Source organism: Manacus candei, unplaced genomic scaffold, assembly GCF_025592945.1.
Source record: "Manacus candei isolate 608988 ecotype Guabito, Panama unplaced genomic scaffold, ASM2559294v1 h1tg000015l, whole genome shotgun sequence".
NCBI classification, from domain to species: Eukaryota; Metazoa; Chordata; class Aves; order Passeriformes; family Pipridae; genus Manacus; species Manacus candei.
The window spans coordinates 21,083,766-21,101,739 of NW_026138063.1; the positions used below are offsets into that span (position 1 = coordinate 21,083,766).

At 58.5% G+C, this 17,974-nt stretch overlaps 1 protein-coding gene across 2 annotated transcripts; it reads right to left on the reverse strand.

Annotated features, from left to right (window-relative positions):
- Window positions 1–9,396: 9,396 nt before the first annotated feature.
- On the reverse strand, window positions 9,397–17,285 carry AMOTL2 (angiomotin like 2). 2 transcript variants are annotated; one of them, XM_051781780.1, is made up of 10 exons: window positions 17,212–17,285; window positions 15,417–16,204; window positions 13,741–13,963; window positions 13,078–13,222; window positions 12,846–12,938; window positions 11,908–12,203; window positions 11,509–11,801; window positions 11,175–11,386; window positions 10,751–10,888; window positions 9,397–10,573 (listed from the first exon to the last, which is right to left on the reverse strand). In XM_051781780.1, exons 2-10 carry the CDS (start codon window positions 16,202–16,204, stop codon window positions 10,515–10,517), a joined length of 2,247 nt encoding a protein of 748 aa, XP_051637740.1. In that variant the 5' UTR covers window positions 17,212–17,285; the 3' UTR covers window positions 9,397–10,514. The 2 variants fall into 2 exon arrangements, with proteins under 2 accessions (XP_051637740.1, XP_051637739.1); XM_051781779.1 differs by having other exon boundaries at window positions 10,751–10,891.
- Window positions 17,286–17,974: the final 689 nt, after the last annotated feature.

The window sequence follows — 17,974 nt, forward strand, 5'->3', positions numbered from 1 at the left end:
CATCCAGGCTGTTTGAAGCAGGGGCTCAGGAACCAGAATAGTTTTGCATTAATACAGTTCTCACCAGTTCCTAGGTTTGAAATTGGATACGGTGGAGTTACTCGCCATTTACTCCGACTGGATTGTATGGGGCTTTGTGGATTAAAATAGCAAAACTTCAGCAATAACAGTGATCCAACACGGTTTGGGCAGAAAGATCCCCACTGATTCACCACCCTGTTACGTCAGCGTTTCAACACCGGGAAATGCTGCTCATTCCACAGGTTTTGGAGGATGGTAAAACCCCCAGATACCAGGGAAGCTGAGAAAGTTGGGGAGTTTTGAAAGCATTTGTGGAATCTTTGCACAGTGTCTGAACGCAAGAGGAGACTTTTCCCCAACTCCTGGGAAACTGTGCTTCAAGAGCAAGATAAAATGAAATAAAGTATCACAAAATCCACGTTGGTTCTGCTCCTGGGGAGGGGATGAGTGCGGTGGGACCCTCCTGCCCTGCTGTGCCGGGAACGGGGCTCAGCAGCAAAGCTGTGGTGAGGGACCGCGGGCTGACCCGGCAGCATTCCCGGGTGGCTCAGCGGCGCAGGCTCCCACACCTCCCTACCTGCCCCAGCGTCTGGAAAGGCTCCAGGGGTTGCACAAAGGCAAAGCAGAACCTGCAGGAAGAGGCAGCGCCTGCCTCGGCACGTCGGGGCCAGCCAGCGCTTTCCAGTCATGCTCTGAAAGTCAAGGCTGGGGAGCATCCAGGGTGACCCGGCAGAGCCTTGTCTGCAGGAGGGAATCACAGAATTCCAGAGGGGTCTGGGTTGGAAGGGACTTTAAAGCTCACCTCATTCCAACCCCCTGCCATGGGCAGAGACACCTTCCACTAGATCAGGTTTCTTCAAGACCCATCTAGGACAGCCTTGGACACTTCCAGGTTGCCACAGTTTCTCTGGGCAACCTGTGTCAGGGCCTCACCACCTTCACAGGGAGGAATTGCTTCCCAATAACCCATCTAACCCTGGTGCCCCTTTAGGCACTGGAAAGCAACACAGTAAGGTGACTCTGAAACCCTGTCTTCTCCAGGCTGCTTTATGGTGGTAGAGCTCACCCTGGCATGCTCCTGCTTTGTCATCCCAGGATTTTGTTCCCTGGTCCACGAGCAAGATGTGACAGCTGGGGAGATGCAGTTGTGCTTTGGTTGTGCAACACTCAGCTCTGTGTGTGTGTGGAGGCAGCAAGTGGGATCCACAGCACAACAGGAGCCTGTGTGCTCAGGATTCCATCCTCAAGTGTTTGTGCCGTGGATCCCTAGTTCTACCCCCAAGGATCCCCAGTGCTGAAGCCAGGACAGGTTGTGGAGCTGGAGATGCTCCAGCTTTGGAGTTGTTTTCAGTGCTCTCCCACCTGCCACCAACCTCCTAGGGCACTGGGAGTGGAGATGGACCATGGACTGGGGGTGGCCTTTGGATCACAGCAGTGGGGATGGTGTTTGGTGGAGCATGAAGAGCATGTGGTTTGGGAAGGCTGGGACTGGTTCTCCTGCCTGGAAGCAAGAGGAAGGTGGTGTGATGTGGTATCTGTCTTGCTTTCTCCAAGCTTTCTCCAAGCTCAGCCTCCCAGGCCAGCCCGTGGTGCCACAGTCCCGAGGGAACCATCCATTCCCCCTCCCTCCTCTTCCTCTACCCACAAAGCCACCAGCTGCCTCCTGAGCTCGGCTGCAGCCATGGCACACCTGTCCCTCTTTTCCATGGGTTCTCCCTTCTGGACCTTGCAAAGCCAGAGTGGACTCTCCTGCATTGTCTGCTCAGCTTCCCTCACACTCTCCTGGATGCAGCTCCCTGGCAGGGTAGGGAATCACTGTGGGCTCGGAGCTCTCCTGGCAGCGCTGCCAGCAAATGCCTGGCATAGAAGAGGAGGACAGCAGGGATTAGGCCCTGCAAGCAGCCATAAACAAGAAAGCAGAGTGCAAAAAAATTCCTGGGATTTGCAATCCAGTCATCCTGACTTGCCGGTGAGCCCTGCACTGGTGTGCTGAGTGGTTCTGATCCATGGGCATTCCCGAACCAGGAGGGCTCCACACACTGCTCAGCCTCGCAGCCAGCTGAACGTGGGGAAGAAAAGCAACACTGCAGGTTGAGCAGCCATAAAGCCAAGGAAGGGGGGGAGAAAAATGGATGGAAATGGAGCAAGGATCAAAATATTCGGGCTTTTGGGCAGGAGCAAGATGGGTTTGGGTTGCAGGGATGGAGCCTCCGGGGTGCTGGAGACACATTTAACTCTACAGGGACACAACCCAAAATATCCACAATGGGATAACATCTCCATGGTGCCTCTATTCCGGGATGGAGCCGCTCCTGGTCTGGGCATGGGACAGCAGCTCAGGAATAGCCCTGGCTGTCCAGGGCAGCCCTGGTGTGCTCAGAGACAACCATGAGCATCTTCCCTGCCTATGTCCATCCAACATTCCTCAGGGAGGGCCGGAGAAAGGGACCTGCCTGCCAGTTTTCCGTCTGATTTCATTTTCTTAGAATTTCCTCCTTTGGTTCCATTTATTTTCCTTTTTTTTTTTTCCCTCTAATTTCACTTTTTTTTTTTTTTTTGGACAGCTGGAAAAAATAATATGTTTTGGTTGCCTTGGAAACACACTCCCAAACTTTTGGTGGATCCAAGACATGCCTGGAGTTCCAGGACGGCCAGTCAGGGTGGTGGGGGCTTGCCCTCCCTTCCCGAAAGTGGCAGGAGCTGCTCTCCAGTGGCTCTGGACACACGTGGCCCTGACCTACCCTCTGTCCCGACCCCTGTTTACTCGGCAAATACAACATTGCTTACGAATTCCTGGGACATGCCATGGGATCGCGAGGCTGGATAGTGTTACTTCATGCTGGACTCTATGCAAGGGGGGAAAAAAAAATAAAAGGATCGCACTTTAAGGCTGTAAAATGCGGGTGGGAATATTTTCCAGCCTGTGTCATTTTCCATCGAGGCCAAAATTCACATTCTGCCTCTTGCTGTTTGTGTTTTTCTCCCTGAAACTTGGAATTTTTTATTCTCCACCTTTCCAAATGAAGAATTAGGAAATTCAAGGAAAGTGATTCTCTCCCTCCCCCTCCCGCACAGTGAAAAATTTCAAGGAAACCTGGAACACATAAAATTTCAAGCCTCAGGAGTTAAAACTTTCTCTTGGTCTGAAGCCAATTGTTTTCCCCAAATTTCAGTAATTCTGTGATTTTCCTAAGCATGAGGAAGTGGGAAAGAGGGAAATGGGCCCTTCTCTTCCATTAACCAGCACACATTCTTGTTTGTTCAGGAGAGTTTTAGCTCCAAAGAGGAGAGGAAAGGAAAATCACGATGGAAAGTTTCCCCTGCAGTGGGCAAAAAGGCCAAACATCCAAGTTTTCCTGGAAGGAAGAAGACAGGTTTTTTTAATTAAAGAACAACAACAACCAAAAAAAAAAAAAAAAAAAGGAAAAATAAAAAGCTAAAGAACCCAAGGCACTTCTGTGTGGGAAAAATGGGAAAATACTTGAAACTGAAGTTTCCCTTGAAATGTCCTGAGCAGTGTTAGTGTGCACTGACTCAGTGGTGGGAGAGACAGACCTGGGGAATGAAGTTGGGTGGGTTGTAAAGGCTTTCCCTGCCTGGAGCGATGTCTCTGGCCGTCTCCAGCCCCTGTGGCTGGATGTAATTTCCCTGTCCAGCTGAGGAAGTGCCGAGAGCCTCATGTCCTTTACAAGCCCCTTTGCTTCCAAATGAGCTTCTAATGACCACAGTTTTTCTCCATCCAGATTATTAATCCCTGGCTCCCTCCAGGTACTTGGCCAGAGCATGTTGCAGCACCCTGTGGTAGGATGTGGCTCATTGCCCTGGGGATTTGCCCTTTGCTCCGTGCCAGATCCAGCCCCGTGTGCCAGGACCTGCCACAAACCTCTCAAATTTTCCTGCTGCAGCAAAACGCAGCTAGCAACTAAAAAAAAAAAAACAAAACAAAACACAAAAAACCCTGCTCTAGAGGTATGCTCAATCCCTCCCTTCCCTTCTTATCCTGGTGCCTTCCCAGCACTGACAGACCCCTCTGCAGAGAGCCCAGCACTGGTTTTTCCATGGAGAAACAGCACAAGGATGAATTCATCAGCTGCTCATTGACCATCCTCCACGTCCCAGCTGGCACTGGCCTCCTCTTCCTCACCTATGGACTCACCATGTCTCCTTGGCTGCTGGAGCATCTGAAGCATCCCAAAAATTTTGCTGAGATGACACAACCTGGGGCTGAAAGTGGAGCTACCCCCTCAGGCATCTCCTCCTGCAGCAGGCAGGGATGCAGCTGAACATGGGGGGCATTCCCAAAAAAAAATCACCCCCACACAGCAGCAAACCCTCCCAGTGGAGAGCCCTGATCCATTCCAAGCCACCGGCTCTGACCTCCTGGAGACCTGCAGGCACTGAACCCTGGGCTGGAGAGGGGCTTTCAGCCACATCCCTGCTCTGCCTGGGCCCTGCCCACCATGTGCCAGCCCAAGGGCCCTGGCACCTGGTCTGGGGAAGGCTTTCAGGGCGAGGGTGAGGGGGCAGGAAAGGGGAGGAAGGAGCCCCAGTCCTGCCAGGGGACACGTGGAGCGAACCAGGGAACACCAGCTGCCTGCCAGGGCTGAGTGGTCCGGTTGTTCTCATGCCTCCCTCAGCTCCCAGCTGCCTTCATCGTCCCTGGACACACACCTTCCAAGCCCTGGGGATGCAAAGTGAGGAGCACAGGCAGCATCCCGTGCCCCTGCCCCAGCTGCCTGTGTGAGCTGCACCCCCAGTGCCTCAAACTACCCCAGCATCCCCTGCATCTCCAGCATCCTCAGTACCTTCTACATCCCCAGCCACCTCAAGCATCCCCAGTACCTCAAGGATCTCCAGCATCCTTGAGCATCCCCAACCTCCTCAAGCACCTCCAGCCTCTTGGATCATTCCCAGAACCTCCAGCACCCCCAGCTCCTCCAGCACCACCAGCATCTCAAGCATTTCCAGCAGCAGTGCCTCCAGCATCCTCAGCCTCCCCCAGGATCCCTGTCCCCCTTGAGCATCTCCAGCACCTCCTCTAGCATCCCCCACCTCCTTGAGCACCCCCAGCACCCCCAGCACTTTCAGCATCGCCACCCTCCCCCAGCATCCCTGGCCCCACCTTGAGAATCCCCAGTGCCTCAAGAATCCACAGTCACCTCCAGCATCCCCAGTGCCTCCCTCCTGCAGCATCCCTGGCCACCCTGAGCATCCCCAGCTCCTTGAACATCCCCAACTTCTCAGCCAGGGGAGGCTACAGGCCAGATCCTGCCCACCACTGCCAGCCCAGGGCTGCTCCACCACTAGGCTCAGCCCCAGATTCCCCTGTTTCCAGCCACAGGGAGCGGAGAGAGCAGCAGCAGGAGCACAGCCGGGGAGAGGGTGTGAGCAGAGACAGCCAGAGCTCATCCGCCTGGGCTTTCAAGGTCACAGAGGTGGTGGGAAGGAAAGAAAAGAGACTGAGGAAAAAAAAAAGTTGACTCAGAAACCGCAGGGAATTTTTTGCCTTTTTAGAATACTGGGAAGAGAAAAAATAGCCACAGTTATTCAAAGCATCCAGGATAATAACAGCCTGTTTACTGTTTGCATGCAAAGATGGCAGGCAGGGAGCACAGTGCAGGGAAGAGGAATGAGGAATTCGCCGCGCTCGCACCACGGGTCCGACCGCTTGTGCTGAGCCCAGCAAAGCCTGGGTAGTGATCCTGGCTGGGAGGGAAGGAGCTGGGCAGCCCTGGGCCACAACACCTGGATGATCCTCACACCCTCTTCATGAAGGGCTTCAAGAGGACCTGGGGCTGGGGAGGATGGGGATGGAGCTCCCAAGCTGGATGATGCCCCATTGCTGGGTGGATGGAACATCCAGGAGGGTGTCCCAGCCACCTCCTAAATAACCAAACTATCCCCATCCCTTGGTCCCATCCCTGCCACACAGGCAGCTTGGATGCTTGGCAGGCATCTCCAGCCACCCCTTCTTAGGGACATGGGAAGCCAGGAGGGCAGGGATGCAAGGATTGAGGACACAGGGTTGCAGAGATCAAGGACACATGGATGCAGGGTCATGGGAGTGCAAAGATCAAGACACACTGATGCTCTGCAGGGAGGGGACACCTTGGAGTGGCTCATTCTGCAACAGGACGCAAACAAGGACCAGTGCAAGGAATTCAGGAAGGGAGCGTTGACCCCCTGGCAGAAGAAAGCCTGGCAGGGGGGGAACCTCCCAAAAAGCTCTGGGCACAGAGAGGAGCTGGAGACCTCAGGGACCCCCTGGAATGGGGTGGAATGAGGGAGGGAGGGGGAAGGGAAGGGTTCAGCAGGCCCAGCAGGGACAGCTTCATTCCTGCCAGTCCAACGAGCAAGTCAGGACTTGAGGCAAGAGAAAGCACCCGGTTTGCCCGACTGGTTTGCTGGGAAGCAGCTGCAGGGCTGGCCCACAGCCTTGCCAGACTTCTCCCACGAGGATTGGGACTATTTGGAAGGGGAGTGAAATTCCTTTTCTCCCAAATCCTGGTGGGGATTTTTCAGTTTTAAGAGAGTTTTCCATAGGAATGAGGGTGTGACAAGCTTGTCTTTCCCCATCCAGCTCTAGCATTTGGCAAGTGGGAAAGGAGAGAGGATGCATGAGGAGGGCATGATGAGGAACCAGGGCCAACGAAGGAGCCACCAAGATCCAAGGATGCTCCAAGGACCAAGCTTCAACTTTCTCCAAAGAGAAATGAGGAAAGGCAGGAACCAAAGCTGCAGAGATGGTGCTGTGGTGTGGCACTGGGGGACAAGGTGTTCCTGGCTGGGAATGGGGCTTGGTGGATGGCCGAGGAGCCCCAAGGAGATCCTTGGCCTTGTCCTGTCCCACTGTGATCATGGAGGGACCAGACCCTGAACAGCACCTGGACCAGCCGAGCCATCTCCCAGCTGCTGCCCCGGGACAGGGCGTCTCTCCCAGGGCCACCAAGGTGACGGTGGTGGCACTCGGAGCAGAGCCCGCTGGCCCTTTTCCATCTCTCCAGGGCTGTGGATGTGCAGCCCAGAGGAGGAGTCGCATCCAGGTGCCAGCCCAGCCAGCAGCTCCTCAGGCAACTCCAGCGCCGCTTCTCAGGGCATGGGGAACCCCGGGGACAGAAATGCAAGGACTGAGACACAGGGATGCAGGGGTGCGAGAATGCAGGGATACAGGGATGTAGAGATCAAGGACACGGGTGCAAGGACACAAGGATACAGGGATACAAGGATGCAAGGATGCAGAGATCAAGGACACGGGGACACAGAGACAGAAGGATGCAGAGATGCAGGGACACAGGAATGAAAGGATCAGGGACATAGAGATGCAAGGATCAGGGAGTCAGAGATCACAGACACAGGGATGAGAGCAGGAGGCTTGGCTCCCACACGCCATTTCAGCCATGCTATGGTGACAGGGACATGTCCTGGATCCTCATGGGATAAAGGACAGTGGGTCCAAGTGATGCCAGTGATGAAACCCAGCGAGAGGGTGTGGGAAGGGCAGAAGGAAATGCCTGTGAGGACGGAGCGATGGAGCAGGTGATAACACACCCCCACAGCAGCCTCCATTTGCCAAGGTGTGCAGCTCCTTTGGGATGTTTCTCTGGTTGAAGAGCATCCCTACCAAAGCACTCGGCTCCTCGGGAAGTGTGGCAGGAGGAGCTGGGACCTCCTGCCCAACCTGCTGGGCTTGGGAATCCTCTCCCCACAGCCCAATTCCTGCATGCACAGAGGGGCTTTGGAGTTTTTTCTGACTCCTGGAGACTGTGAAAGTCCTGGGGATGGGGGTCAGTGGCCAAACAGGGAGCAAATCCCCCAACAGGAGCCCGTTCCCTGAATCCCTGGACGTGGAAAGCTGCCTGCAAACAGCCAGACCTGCAGTCGGGCCGCTCTGCATCCGGATTCGGGTAAATAAAGCGTGGGGTGTGAGAGCTGTGGAATGCCAGGAATGCTGCCGGCCTTCCCTGGCGGCTGCTGCAGCTCCGGGGTGGCAGGAGCTGGGGGAGGCAGGGCAGGTACGGCCCTGGCCGGCGGCTGCCAGGACCCCCGGACATATTCCCAGCCTCGACAGCTCCCTGTGAGTTCCCACCCAGTTCTTCCCATCGCTGGCCCCGTTTCAGGGTCCCTTTCAGCCTTTTGCAGGGGGGAGCTTTTGTTTCCCTGCTTGCAATACCCAGGACAAGCCTTGGGTGGAAGGAGGAGCCCGGCTCTGAGCTTCCCACTGTTCTGAGTGTTTCTAACCTGCTCCTCAGGGATGGAGACCTGTCCCACGGCCACAGGAAGCCCCAAATTCTCATTTTTCAGCCACGCTCCTTCCAGATTCCTGAGTGGGAAGGGTAGAGCTGAGGTGGCATTCAGCATCGCTGTCCCACCAAGAACGGAGCCCTAAGGGATCCTGCCCATGGAAGTGCCGGAATCACCATCTCTGCAAGTGTTCAAACACATGTAGATGTGGCATTTGTGGACATGGGTTAGTGGTGGCCTTGGCAGTGCTGGGTTAATGGTTGGACTTGATGATCTTAAAGTGCTTTTCCAACCTAAACGATTCCATGGTTCCATAATTCCAGGGAGGAGTTGGCAACAAAGCTGGTTTCTGATGCCATTGTTCCACAGAATCCAAGCTAAACCCCATTGCAGAGAGACTTGCACAAGAGCTCCTGGTCCCCAGGGACAGCGGGATGACAAAGATGAGCTGCCAGTCATTGCCAAAGGACGCACAGAGGGAAAGTTCCGGCCTGGCTGGAGATGGCAGAGTCCCCAGGGATGATCCCTGGGAAGTACTAATGACACACCTGTTAAAAATGAAAGTCCAACACCTGGAGAACTTCTGGTCTTCCGGAAGATCCAGGAGCCAGCTGGGGTGGGAAGGGCTTGGAGGTGGCTGACAAAGCCAGGGAAAGCGTGGGGACCAGGGCCAGCTATGCTGGAAGTCCTGGCCTTCAGGGAGATCCATGGTGGAGCATTAGGAGAGAAGGAAGGGGTCTTGTGAGGAAGAGGAGGAGGATCTCATCAGGAGGGAGCTAGGGGATGCAGAAATACCAGGATAGAGGACACAGGGATGCAGGGTCACAGGGATGCAGGAGTCAAGAACAGAGGGATGCAGGGATGCAAGGGCAGGAAGGAAACTACATCGACATTCCTTGGCAACTCCATCTTTTCCCCCATGAAGGATGGGGGGAATGGGATCCCAACGGGATTTTGGGAAACACAGACATGCTCCTGAGGATTTTTTCCCCTCTCCCAAGCAGCTTCACCCCAAACCTCTTCTTGGAGAGCTGGGAAGGACATTTGAACCGGGGGGTCACCACCCCCAGACCCCCTTTCCCCAGCCGGAGCCTCCATCTCTCCCCGTCGCATGGAAAAAAGAGTATCCAGGGGTCAGTATTTGGGTTTTTTTATTAAAATATCATTATACCAAGTGGAATGCTACAGCAATCTCGGTATAGGGCGGCATAACGAAACAGCCAGGTTTACGTTTAAATACTTAAAGATAACTTAAAACGCACAAACGAGAACTTGTCGTCTTTGGCAGGAAAAAAAAGTTCACAGCACGAAAAAATACTTAAAAAGAAATACCAATATTAATATAAAATATATTAAGTTGTGGGGGCTTGGTTTTTTTTTTTTTCTCCTCTTTCATAACTTTTTGTTTCTTTTCCACTTTGTAAACAATGCACAAGAACCGAACGCATTTTTTACGTGTCTGGGGAGAGAAAAATAAAAAATGCAGTTGGCCAGCAAATGCACACGTTGAAAGGAGGAAGAAATAGAGAAAAAAATATATATGTACATGAAGGGCAAGGATGGGAGGCTCTAAGGAGCTGGATGTCGATGCTGGCTACGGGCAAAGCCAGCTGCCAGTAGCCAGGGGATGCAGGCAGGAGAGGGGTGGCACATCCCACTGCCTCCTTCAGCATCCTCGCTTCCCACGGAGCCCTGCACCTCTGCTTTCTCCTACACCTTTCATTCCCTCCATGATCGTGTTTTGTTTCACTGTCATCCTGTCACGAACCCCAGAGGCAGGATGCAGGTGATGGAAGTTTGGGGCTCCTGGCTCTTGGCTTGGCCGCGTGGATCCGGGTGGTCGGTGGGACCCATGGAGGACAAGGATCCCCTCTCCTGGCTCTGCCCTCGTGCGGAGACATCGGCTTGTGGGAACAGTTCGGGCGAACAGGGAGGGATTTTCCTGTCAGAGGCCAAGCTCCTGGGTGGGTGCAGATGGCCAAGACCCAGAGGTGGGAGCTGGGATGCGGATGGAGCCAGGATGGGGATGGAGCTGACAAGGTGTATTTTAAGCTGCCACCGCAGGGTCCCCGGGGTCCAGCACGCCCCGCGCAGCCGGGGACCCGTGTGGGCACCGAGGGGGGACAGGGACCCTCCACGCACGGGGGTCACTGCCAGGACGGGCCACGGGGACACCGCTGAGCTCCAGGCTCGGCCTCCCCTTCCCACAGGCTTCTCCATCCTGAGGTGCCGGCAGGAAGGGCAGAGGGGCCTTAAATCAGGATTTCCACCATGTCAGACAGATCTGGGGCTCTGGCAGCGGCTGAGCTCTCTGCAGGGAAAGAAGGGATTAACAGGGATTTGCAGGGATTCAACCCCCCCAACTCAACTAGGGCCTTTAAAATGCCTTAAAAAATCACCAGCGCTCGGGCAAAGCCCATCTTGGGAACTCTAAGCCCTGTGCTGGAGCATCCCAAGTCCCCATCTCATGTCATCCAGGGAGACTTACCCAGCACTCCGGTGCCCTCGCCCTGCCCGCTGCTCCCAGCCCCGTCTGTCTGTGTGCTGCCATCCTTGCTGCCATGCTTGGAGTGGGAGGGCAAGGGAAGGGTAGCAGGAGCTCCCGCTCCTTCGGCACTGGCTTTGCCTGCTGGAGGAGACACCGTTAGGGATTCAAGGCAAGGGATTCAAGTGTCCAAGGCCAGGTTGGACAGGGCTTGGAGCAACCTGGTCTAGTGGAAAGTGTCCCTACTCATGGCAGAGGGGTGGAACGAGATGAGCTTTAAGGTCCCTTCCAACCCAAATCATTCCATGATTCTACAATTCTACAATTGCTGGCTCCTCTGGCTGCTCCTGGAGAAATCCCCCCTCCCCAAGCTCTACAATTCCAAAACTGCAGGGGAAACTGCTGGCAGGCAGGTGTCCATATTTACCTGTGCTGCCCCGGGAGCTGCCCTCGGCAGAGCGATCGCTCTGGCCAGCCCCCGGCCAGCTCGGGGTGGCCGAGGCGGCGAAGATGGAGGGCACGGATTTGGCCGGCCGCAGGGAGCCCTGCAGGGCTTTGCTGGGGTCCCTCCGCGAGCGCTGCTGCAGGACCTTGATAACAGCATCCTTCTCCAGAATTTGGGCATGGAGGGCTTTTAACCTGGAGAGGAGAACAGGCAGAAGCTGGGAGAGGAGCCGGATGGGGAGAGGACGCAGCACCACCCGATCAGACCACAGCACGAGCTTGATGGGGGCAAAATTCCTCCAGCGAGATGGGAGTACCTGTTCTCCATCTCCTGGTGCTTGTGGCTGGCCAGGAGAAGGTCCTCGTTGAAGCTGCTGTTGGGGGAATGCCGCGGGGAGTGGCTGATGAGGGTGGTGTCCCGCTGGGCGGCCGCCGTGGCCGCGGCGTCCATGGCGAACTGCCTCATGGTGCACTCCTCCAGGTACTTCTGCTCCCACTTGGTCATGTCGGCCTCCAGCGCCAGGATCTTCTCCTCCTTCTCCCTCAGCTGCTCTGACAGCATGTGGGCGCTCAGCTCCGGCGTCCCCCCACCTGAAGCGCCTGCCTGCCTCTGCAGCAGCCCAAAAAACAGCCCAAAATGAGGGTGAGGAGGTGCTGGGAGGACGCAGCACCCGCCCTTGCCTCGCCGGCACCCACCGTAGGTCACCAGCACCCACCTGCTGAGCCCGCAGCATCTTCAGCTCCTGCTCCAGGCGGGTGCGGAGCCGCAGCTCCAGCTGCTCCCGCTTCTCACAGGCAGCCTGGAGCTGCCCCAGGGCTGCCTGCAGCCGCTCCACCTTCTCCACATAGGCTCGTTTCTTCCGGAGCTCGGCCTCGGCCTTGGCCGCCCGCGCCTGGGCACTGCCCAGCGCCTGCTCCAGCAGCTCTGCCCGCCGCCGCTGGTCCTCGTTGGCACTGCGCAGCAGGGACACCTCCCGCTCCAGCTTCTCCTTCTCCTGCTGGTGCTCGTAGCCTGAAAGAGAACCCCCCCAAATCTCAGAGGTTTTGCTTCCCTAAGGCTGGTTCAGGAAGCTCTGCAGGGGTTCTTTCCTCCCCAAAATCCAGCCATGCCACCCCTCCCCCAAGATCATCTACCACCTGGGGGCCAGAGGCTGCCCAGGCACTTGGGCAGATGGACAAAAGCCTCCACTTACCACATTCCAGCCTAAATTTTGGCTCGGGAAGGGTGAAACCTGCCCAGCGTGAATCCAGCCACTTTAGGGAAGGGGATGCAATTCCCCCCACTAACACCGTGTCTCTCTGCTAAAGTAATGATTTAGGTATATTTTCCCCAAAACAGTCCAGCCTGGCGCAGCTGCGAGGTGCAGGAGGGAGGAGGGAGAGAATGGCCGGGCTGGCGTGGGGCGGGAGTGCTGGCTTGGTGCTGGAAGAGCCAGCACAGCGGCAGGAATGTGGGGAATGCGGGTCACGCCGTCGGCCGGCCGGCGGGATTAATGGCTCGAGTCCAGCGCCAAGAGCTGCTCCATCCTCCCTGGGGAAGGGAGAGAGCTGCCACCCACCCCCCGCCTCCTCCTCCCCCTGCAGCCGAGCCCCTCTGTCCCACTCACAGATGCCATAGGCAGCCAGACAAGGATGGGTGTCCCCCGGGACTTACTCTGTGCCAGGAGTTTGGCCACACTGCCCTGGTTGCTCTCCTGGCTTTCCTGGGCCTTGCTGGCCAGCTGCTTGTTCGCCGATTCCAACCGCTCTGGTCCAAAACAATTAAACCCAATTAAGATTTAAATACAAGAATTTGGCCGGAGGAACTACAAAAAGCTGGGTTTCCCATGGAAACACCCATGGGACACAGAGAGCCCACAGGGATGGGGACATGGAGGGTCCCTCACCTTTCAGGTCCCGGTTGAAGTCCTGGAGCCGCCGCATCTCGCTGTCTCTCTTGTTCCTCATGGCTTTTTCCAAGGCTTCCCGCTTGGAAGACGCCTTCACGAGGTTTTCATAATCCTCCGAGATGCGCTGGATCTCACTCTCCAGCTGGGGTGGAGGAAGGGACAGGCCAGGGTTAGATATTCATGGAATGAGGAAAGGAAAGGAAAGGAAAGGGAGATGCTGCAAAGCTTGCCCGGGGTGCTCAGCCCAACCTGAGCTGCCAGAGGAGCTCAGCACACAGGACCCCACAAAACCCCCAGAACACACTTTGGGGGTTAAAGCTGACGTTTTCTGCCTTTCTTCTTGTGGAAGAGGCTCTCTGCAGATTTTGGCTCCGCCGTAGCCCTGCCACAGGGAACAGCCGCCCCTTGTACTTGGCTGCACAAAGGGCTTTCTGTGGCGGCCGGGATGGGGGGGACAGGCAGAGGGAGGGGGTCACCGGAGAATGGGCTCCTTCTCCCCAGTCCCGGCTGCCGTGCCGCAGCTGCTCCGAGGGGAACAACGCGCCGGAGGGAGGAGGAGAAGGGATTAAATCACTAAAGGGGGTGAATTTTCACAGCAGCTGGCCGAGCGTCCCCCCCCCCCGAGGCAGGGGGGACACAGGGCTGCCACCGTCCCCTCACCTTCTGGATGCGGCTCGCCTTCTCGGCACAGCTCTCCAGCTCCCGCCGCAGCCTCTCGCTCTCCCGCTGCAGCCTCTCGTTCTCCCGCAGCACCGCGTCCGCCCGGGCCAGGCGGCTCCCGGCCGACACCGCCTGGGCGCTCACCAGGGCTTCCACGCCCGCCGGACCCAGTGCGCCCGGGCACAGCGGCAGGAACGCGGCTGGGACCGGGGTGGGCAGCACCCTGCGGGGAGGGAGGGAGGGACAAGGGGCGGTCAAGGTTTGGGGGAATGGGAGAGCCGACCGCAAGTCCAGCACAGAACCATGGACTCGTTAAAGTTGGAAAAGACCTCCAAGATCGTCAACTCCAACCACTGGCACCCCACCAACTGCTGCAAACCCATGGGCCAAGAGGGTGCCGGTGCCCCCAAAGGAGGAGGGAGGCTCTGGGAAGTGCCTATCTTGCTTTTTAGACCTGGGAAGCACTTGCTTTCTAACCACAAATCCCTTCTGGCAGGGATGCCTTGACCTGACCCCTCCAGGACCTGGCCAGTGGGTCTGGCTGGGCTCCCAGGCCCCCCTATTCCTGGGAATGTTGCAGACAGCCACGCATAGGATGCACCTTGGAAGCCAGCAGTGTTGCCCCTTTTTCCTTGTTTTCTGGGCAAAGCAAGGGCTCCTGGCACAGCTCCTCACTGCCAAACTATTGATTTGTCCTCTCTGTATTCAGGGGGTCCAGCCCAGCCTGGCCACCCCTCATGCCACTGCCCTGAGTTCCTTGACATCCCGCCTGGAATGCCCTGGGCAGGGTGGCTGTGCACGGCCCGGCCCCGCTCCGCTCCCCCGCGGGCTGCTCGCCAAGGGCCTGCATTCCTGTGGGATGATATAGGAGCGAGGAAGAATAAATACATCTTCCTCACGGCTCCCCTTCCCCTCTTTGTTCCCTGGAAGGAGAAGGTTTTCCTGCTGGAGATGCTATCACACTCTGCCTGGATAGGTCAGCAGGGCTGGGAGCAGCGTGTCCTCCCATCAAGCCTCCAATTCCCTTCTTCCCATCATTTTCCACAGTGGAAGAGGTTGTTTCCAGGCCCTCCTCAAATTCCAAGCGGTGCCTGGCCCCCCAGACCTCTCTGTGTCCATCTCATAGTCAACCTGGGGCTTTGCCAGAGGCGTTGAGATGCCCTAAGGGCCATGAATCACCCGGCACCAGCCCATCTTCTGCTCAGCAGCAATCCCAGCAGACACCGGTGTTACATGGACATTCCTAGCTCAGGACCATGGGGTGGGATTCCACAGAACAGGGAGTACATCTGCCTTCCACCCTTCACCATGCCTATTCCACATTTAGCTGTTTCCTGAGCTGGTTTCCAGCTCCTAAATTACCCCCAAATTCCTCCTGGTGCACAGGGAGGGGGAAGGGTCTGCAGAGGGAGTGGGATTTTTATCACCGGTTGGATAAACCCAACCGTGCTGGGGAAACTGGGAAAAGGAACGGAGCAGAGGGGTCCCAGCAGAGGGGTCCCAGCAGAGGGGTCCCAGCAGAGGGGTCCCAGCAGATCCCCACGGGCTGAGCTGGTGAGGAGGAGAGCGGCTGGCCCAGGCTCCCCATTGCTCTCTGTGTCCCACAGATTCCAAGCATCCATCCTTGGATATTCCTGGCAGGCATCCAAAAGCGTGTCCCAGGGGCCACAGTTTACCTGATTTCGGGATGCTGGAATCCAGGACCTTCCCGGGAGCAGGGGCGGGGCTCGGCCAGGTAAGTGTCCTGGGAAGGGATGACGTAGGGATACTCCGGTGGGGGTCCCCGCGGCTCCGTGCCCTCGGGGTGCTGCCCGCGCAGGGCGCCGAGCTGGTGGTGCCGGGAGAGCTGCGGGAAGCTGTGGGAAGCGCTGATGGGGCTCTGCGCCTTGGCCCCGTTCCGCTCCAGCGACATCCGCATGAGCCGCTCGCTCAGCGACCGCACGTGGCCGTGCTTCAGGTCCTTCAGCCCCTCATCGGGGCGCCGGGCCCCGCTCTCGGCCCCGCGCGGGGGGTTTTCCCCCCGAATCCCGGCGCCGGCCGCTCCCCGCTGCGAGGCGTAGAACTGGGAATGCGCCTTGGCCTCCTCGTAGGTGGGGAGCTCCTCGCCCTTGGGCGGGCAGAGCCGATAGACGCTGTTCTCCAAGTAGACGTGGTCGGAGTGGTGCTCCTGGCCCTGCGGCTCCTGCCGCGTGGATTGCTGCACCATCTGGCTCTCCTCGGGGCTGAGGCTCTCCAGGGAGGAGCGGGGGCTCCCGGCCCCGCCGCCGCGCAGGGCCTGCTGCTGGATGGCCAGCAGCGTGCGGTTCTCCGTGAGGTTCCCATAGCGCAGCTGCTCCTGGATCAGCCGGTGCAGCACCGTCCCGTTCGAGTCCTCCGCCGTCCTCATGTCCGTCCGTGCCGGCGGCAGAGCCACGTTTCCACCCGACGGGGACGTCCCGGGGGACCTCAGCAGCAACTGGGACATCTGCGAGACGGAAAAACGGGGTTGTTGGGAAGCAGCAGGGGCAGGACACGGCGCGGATCCCGATGGACGTGGGGATTGTTTGCCAGGAATCCGGCTGGGACGTGCTGAAGGGGTGGGAGCCCGTGGCGGCCGTGGGAGCGCGGAGCAGCCTCCGCGGTGGGGTGGCTGAGGACTGGTGCTCTCAGTGCTCCCATGGCCGGAGCTGGGACCGGGACTGGGACTAGCTCTGAAGCTGGGGCCAGTTCGGGAGTCGGGGCTAACTCCGGGGCTGGATTCCCACGGATCTGGGACTAGCGCTGGCCCAGAAATGGGGGAAGTGGCCCCACGGGACCAGCCACGGAGCCATCGGGAGGGGGGGAAGACCCCCCAACATACCCCCTCCGGACACAGGACATGGAGATCCTGGACCTGCGAGGGGTGTCCCAGTCTCGGGCAGGGTCCTGGTCCTGGGGGTTCCTGGGATCCCCCCGGATCTCCCGGTGCCTGGGGCATCACGATGCCGAGGGGGGACCCCAGTGCTGGGGGGAATCCTTTTTCCGGGGGCTCTAGGGGCGTCCCGATCCCGAGTGAGGGGCTCTCGGTCCCGGGGGGTTGTTCCAGTCCCGGGGAGGACGGTCCCGGTACCGGGGGGCGTCCTTTTACTGGGAGAGATCCTGGTCCCGGGGAGGATCCCAGCTGGGGAGTTCTCAGTGCCGGGGGGAGTCTCAGTCCCAGTTAGGGGAATCCCGGTCCGGGGGGGGTCCCGATCCCGGTCGGTGAATCCCGGTGCCGGGGGGCTCCCCAGTCCCGGGGGGTCCCACTGCCGGTCGGGTGATTCCCGGTGCCAGGGGGTCCCGGTCCCGACCGGGGGGATCCCGGTCGGGAGGGGGGGGTGTCTCGATCCCGGCTGGGGGGTTCCCTGTGCCGTGGGGCGTCCTTTTCCCGGGGAGATCTCGGTCCCGGGAGGGGTCCCGGTCCCGGGAGGGGGGTTCCCTGTGCCGGAGGGGGGTCCCAGCGGCAGCACTCACCGGGGCATGGCGGAGCGGAGCGGAGCTGCGGCGGCTCTGGGCGTCCCGGGGCCGGGGGGGCCGGGCCGGGCGCTGCTATGCCCGGAATGCGGGGCCGGGCCCGCCCCGCTCCGCCCCGGGGCCGCCGCGGGCGCAGGGACCGGCCGGGCGCGGAGCGGCAGCTGCGGGGCGGGGGGGCGGCTCTGCCCGCCAGCTGTCCCGGGCCGTAAATCTGCCCCGGCCTTTGTCTGCGCGGCCGGGCAACCCCAAACCTGCCGCCCCATCTGCTCTGCCCCCTCCGCGGGTCCCCTCTGCTCTGGCCCCCCCCCGCGGGTCCCTCCTCCTCGCATTCTCCTCCCTCGTGTCCCTATCCTTACAGCCCCCTCCTCGCATCCCCCATCCTCGTTTCCCCCCTCCTCACACCCCCCTCTTTACATCCCCCCTCCTCACATCCCCCCTCTTCACATGCCCCCTCCTTGCGTCCCCCCCCCTCACATCTCCCCTCCTTGCACTCCCTCTTCACATCCCCCTCCTCACATTCCTCCTCCTCACATCCCCCTCCTTGTGTCCCCCATCCTCACATCGCCTTCCTCATGTCCCCCTCTCACATTCCCCATCCTCTCATCCCCCTTCTTCTGTCCACCTCTTCATATTTTCCCTCCTCATGTCCCCCTCCTCACATCCTCCTTGTATCAATCCCCTTCCTCTTACTCCTTCTACTCAGATCCCTCTTCTCACATTCCCTGTCCTCTTATCCCCTCTTCACATCCCCCTCCCCACATTC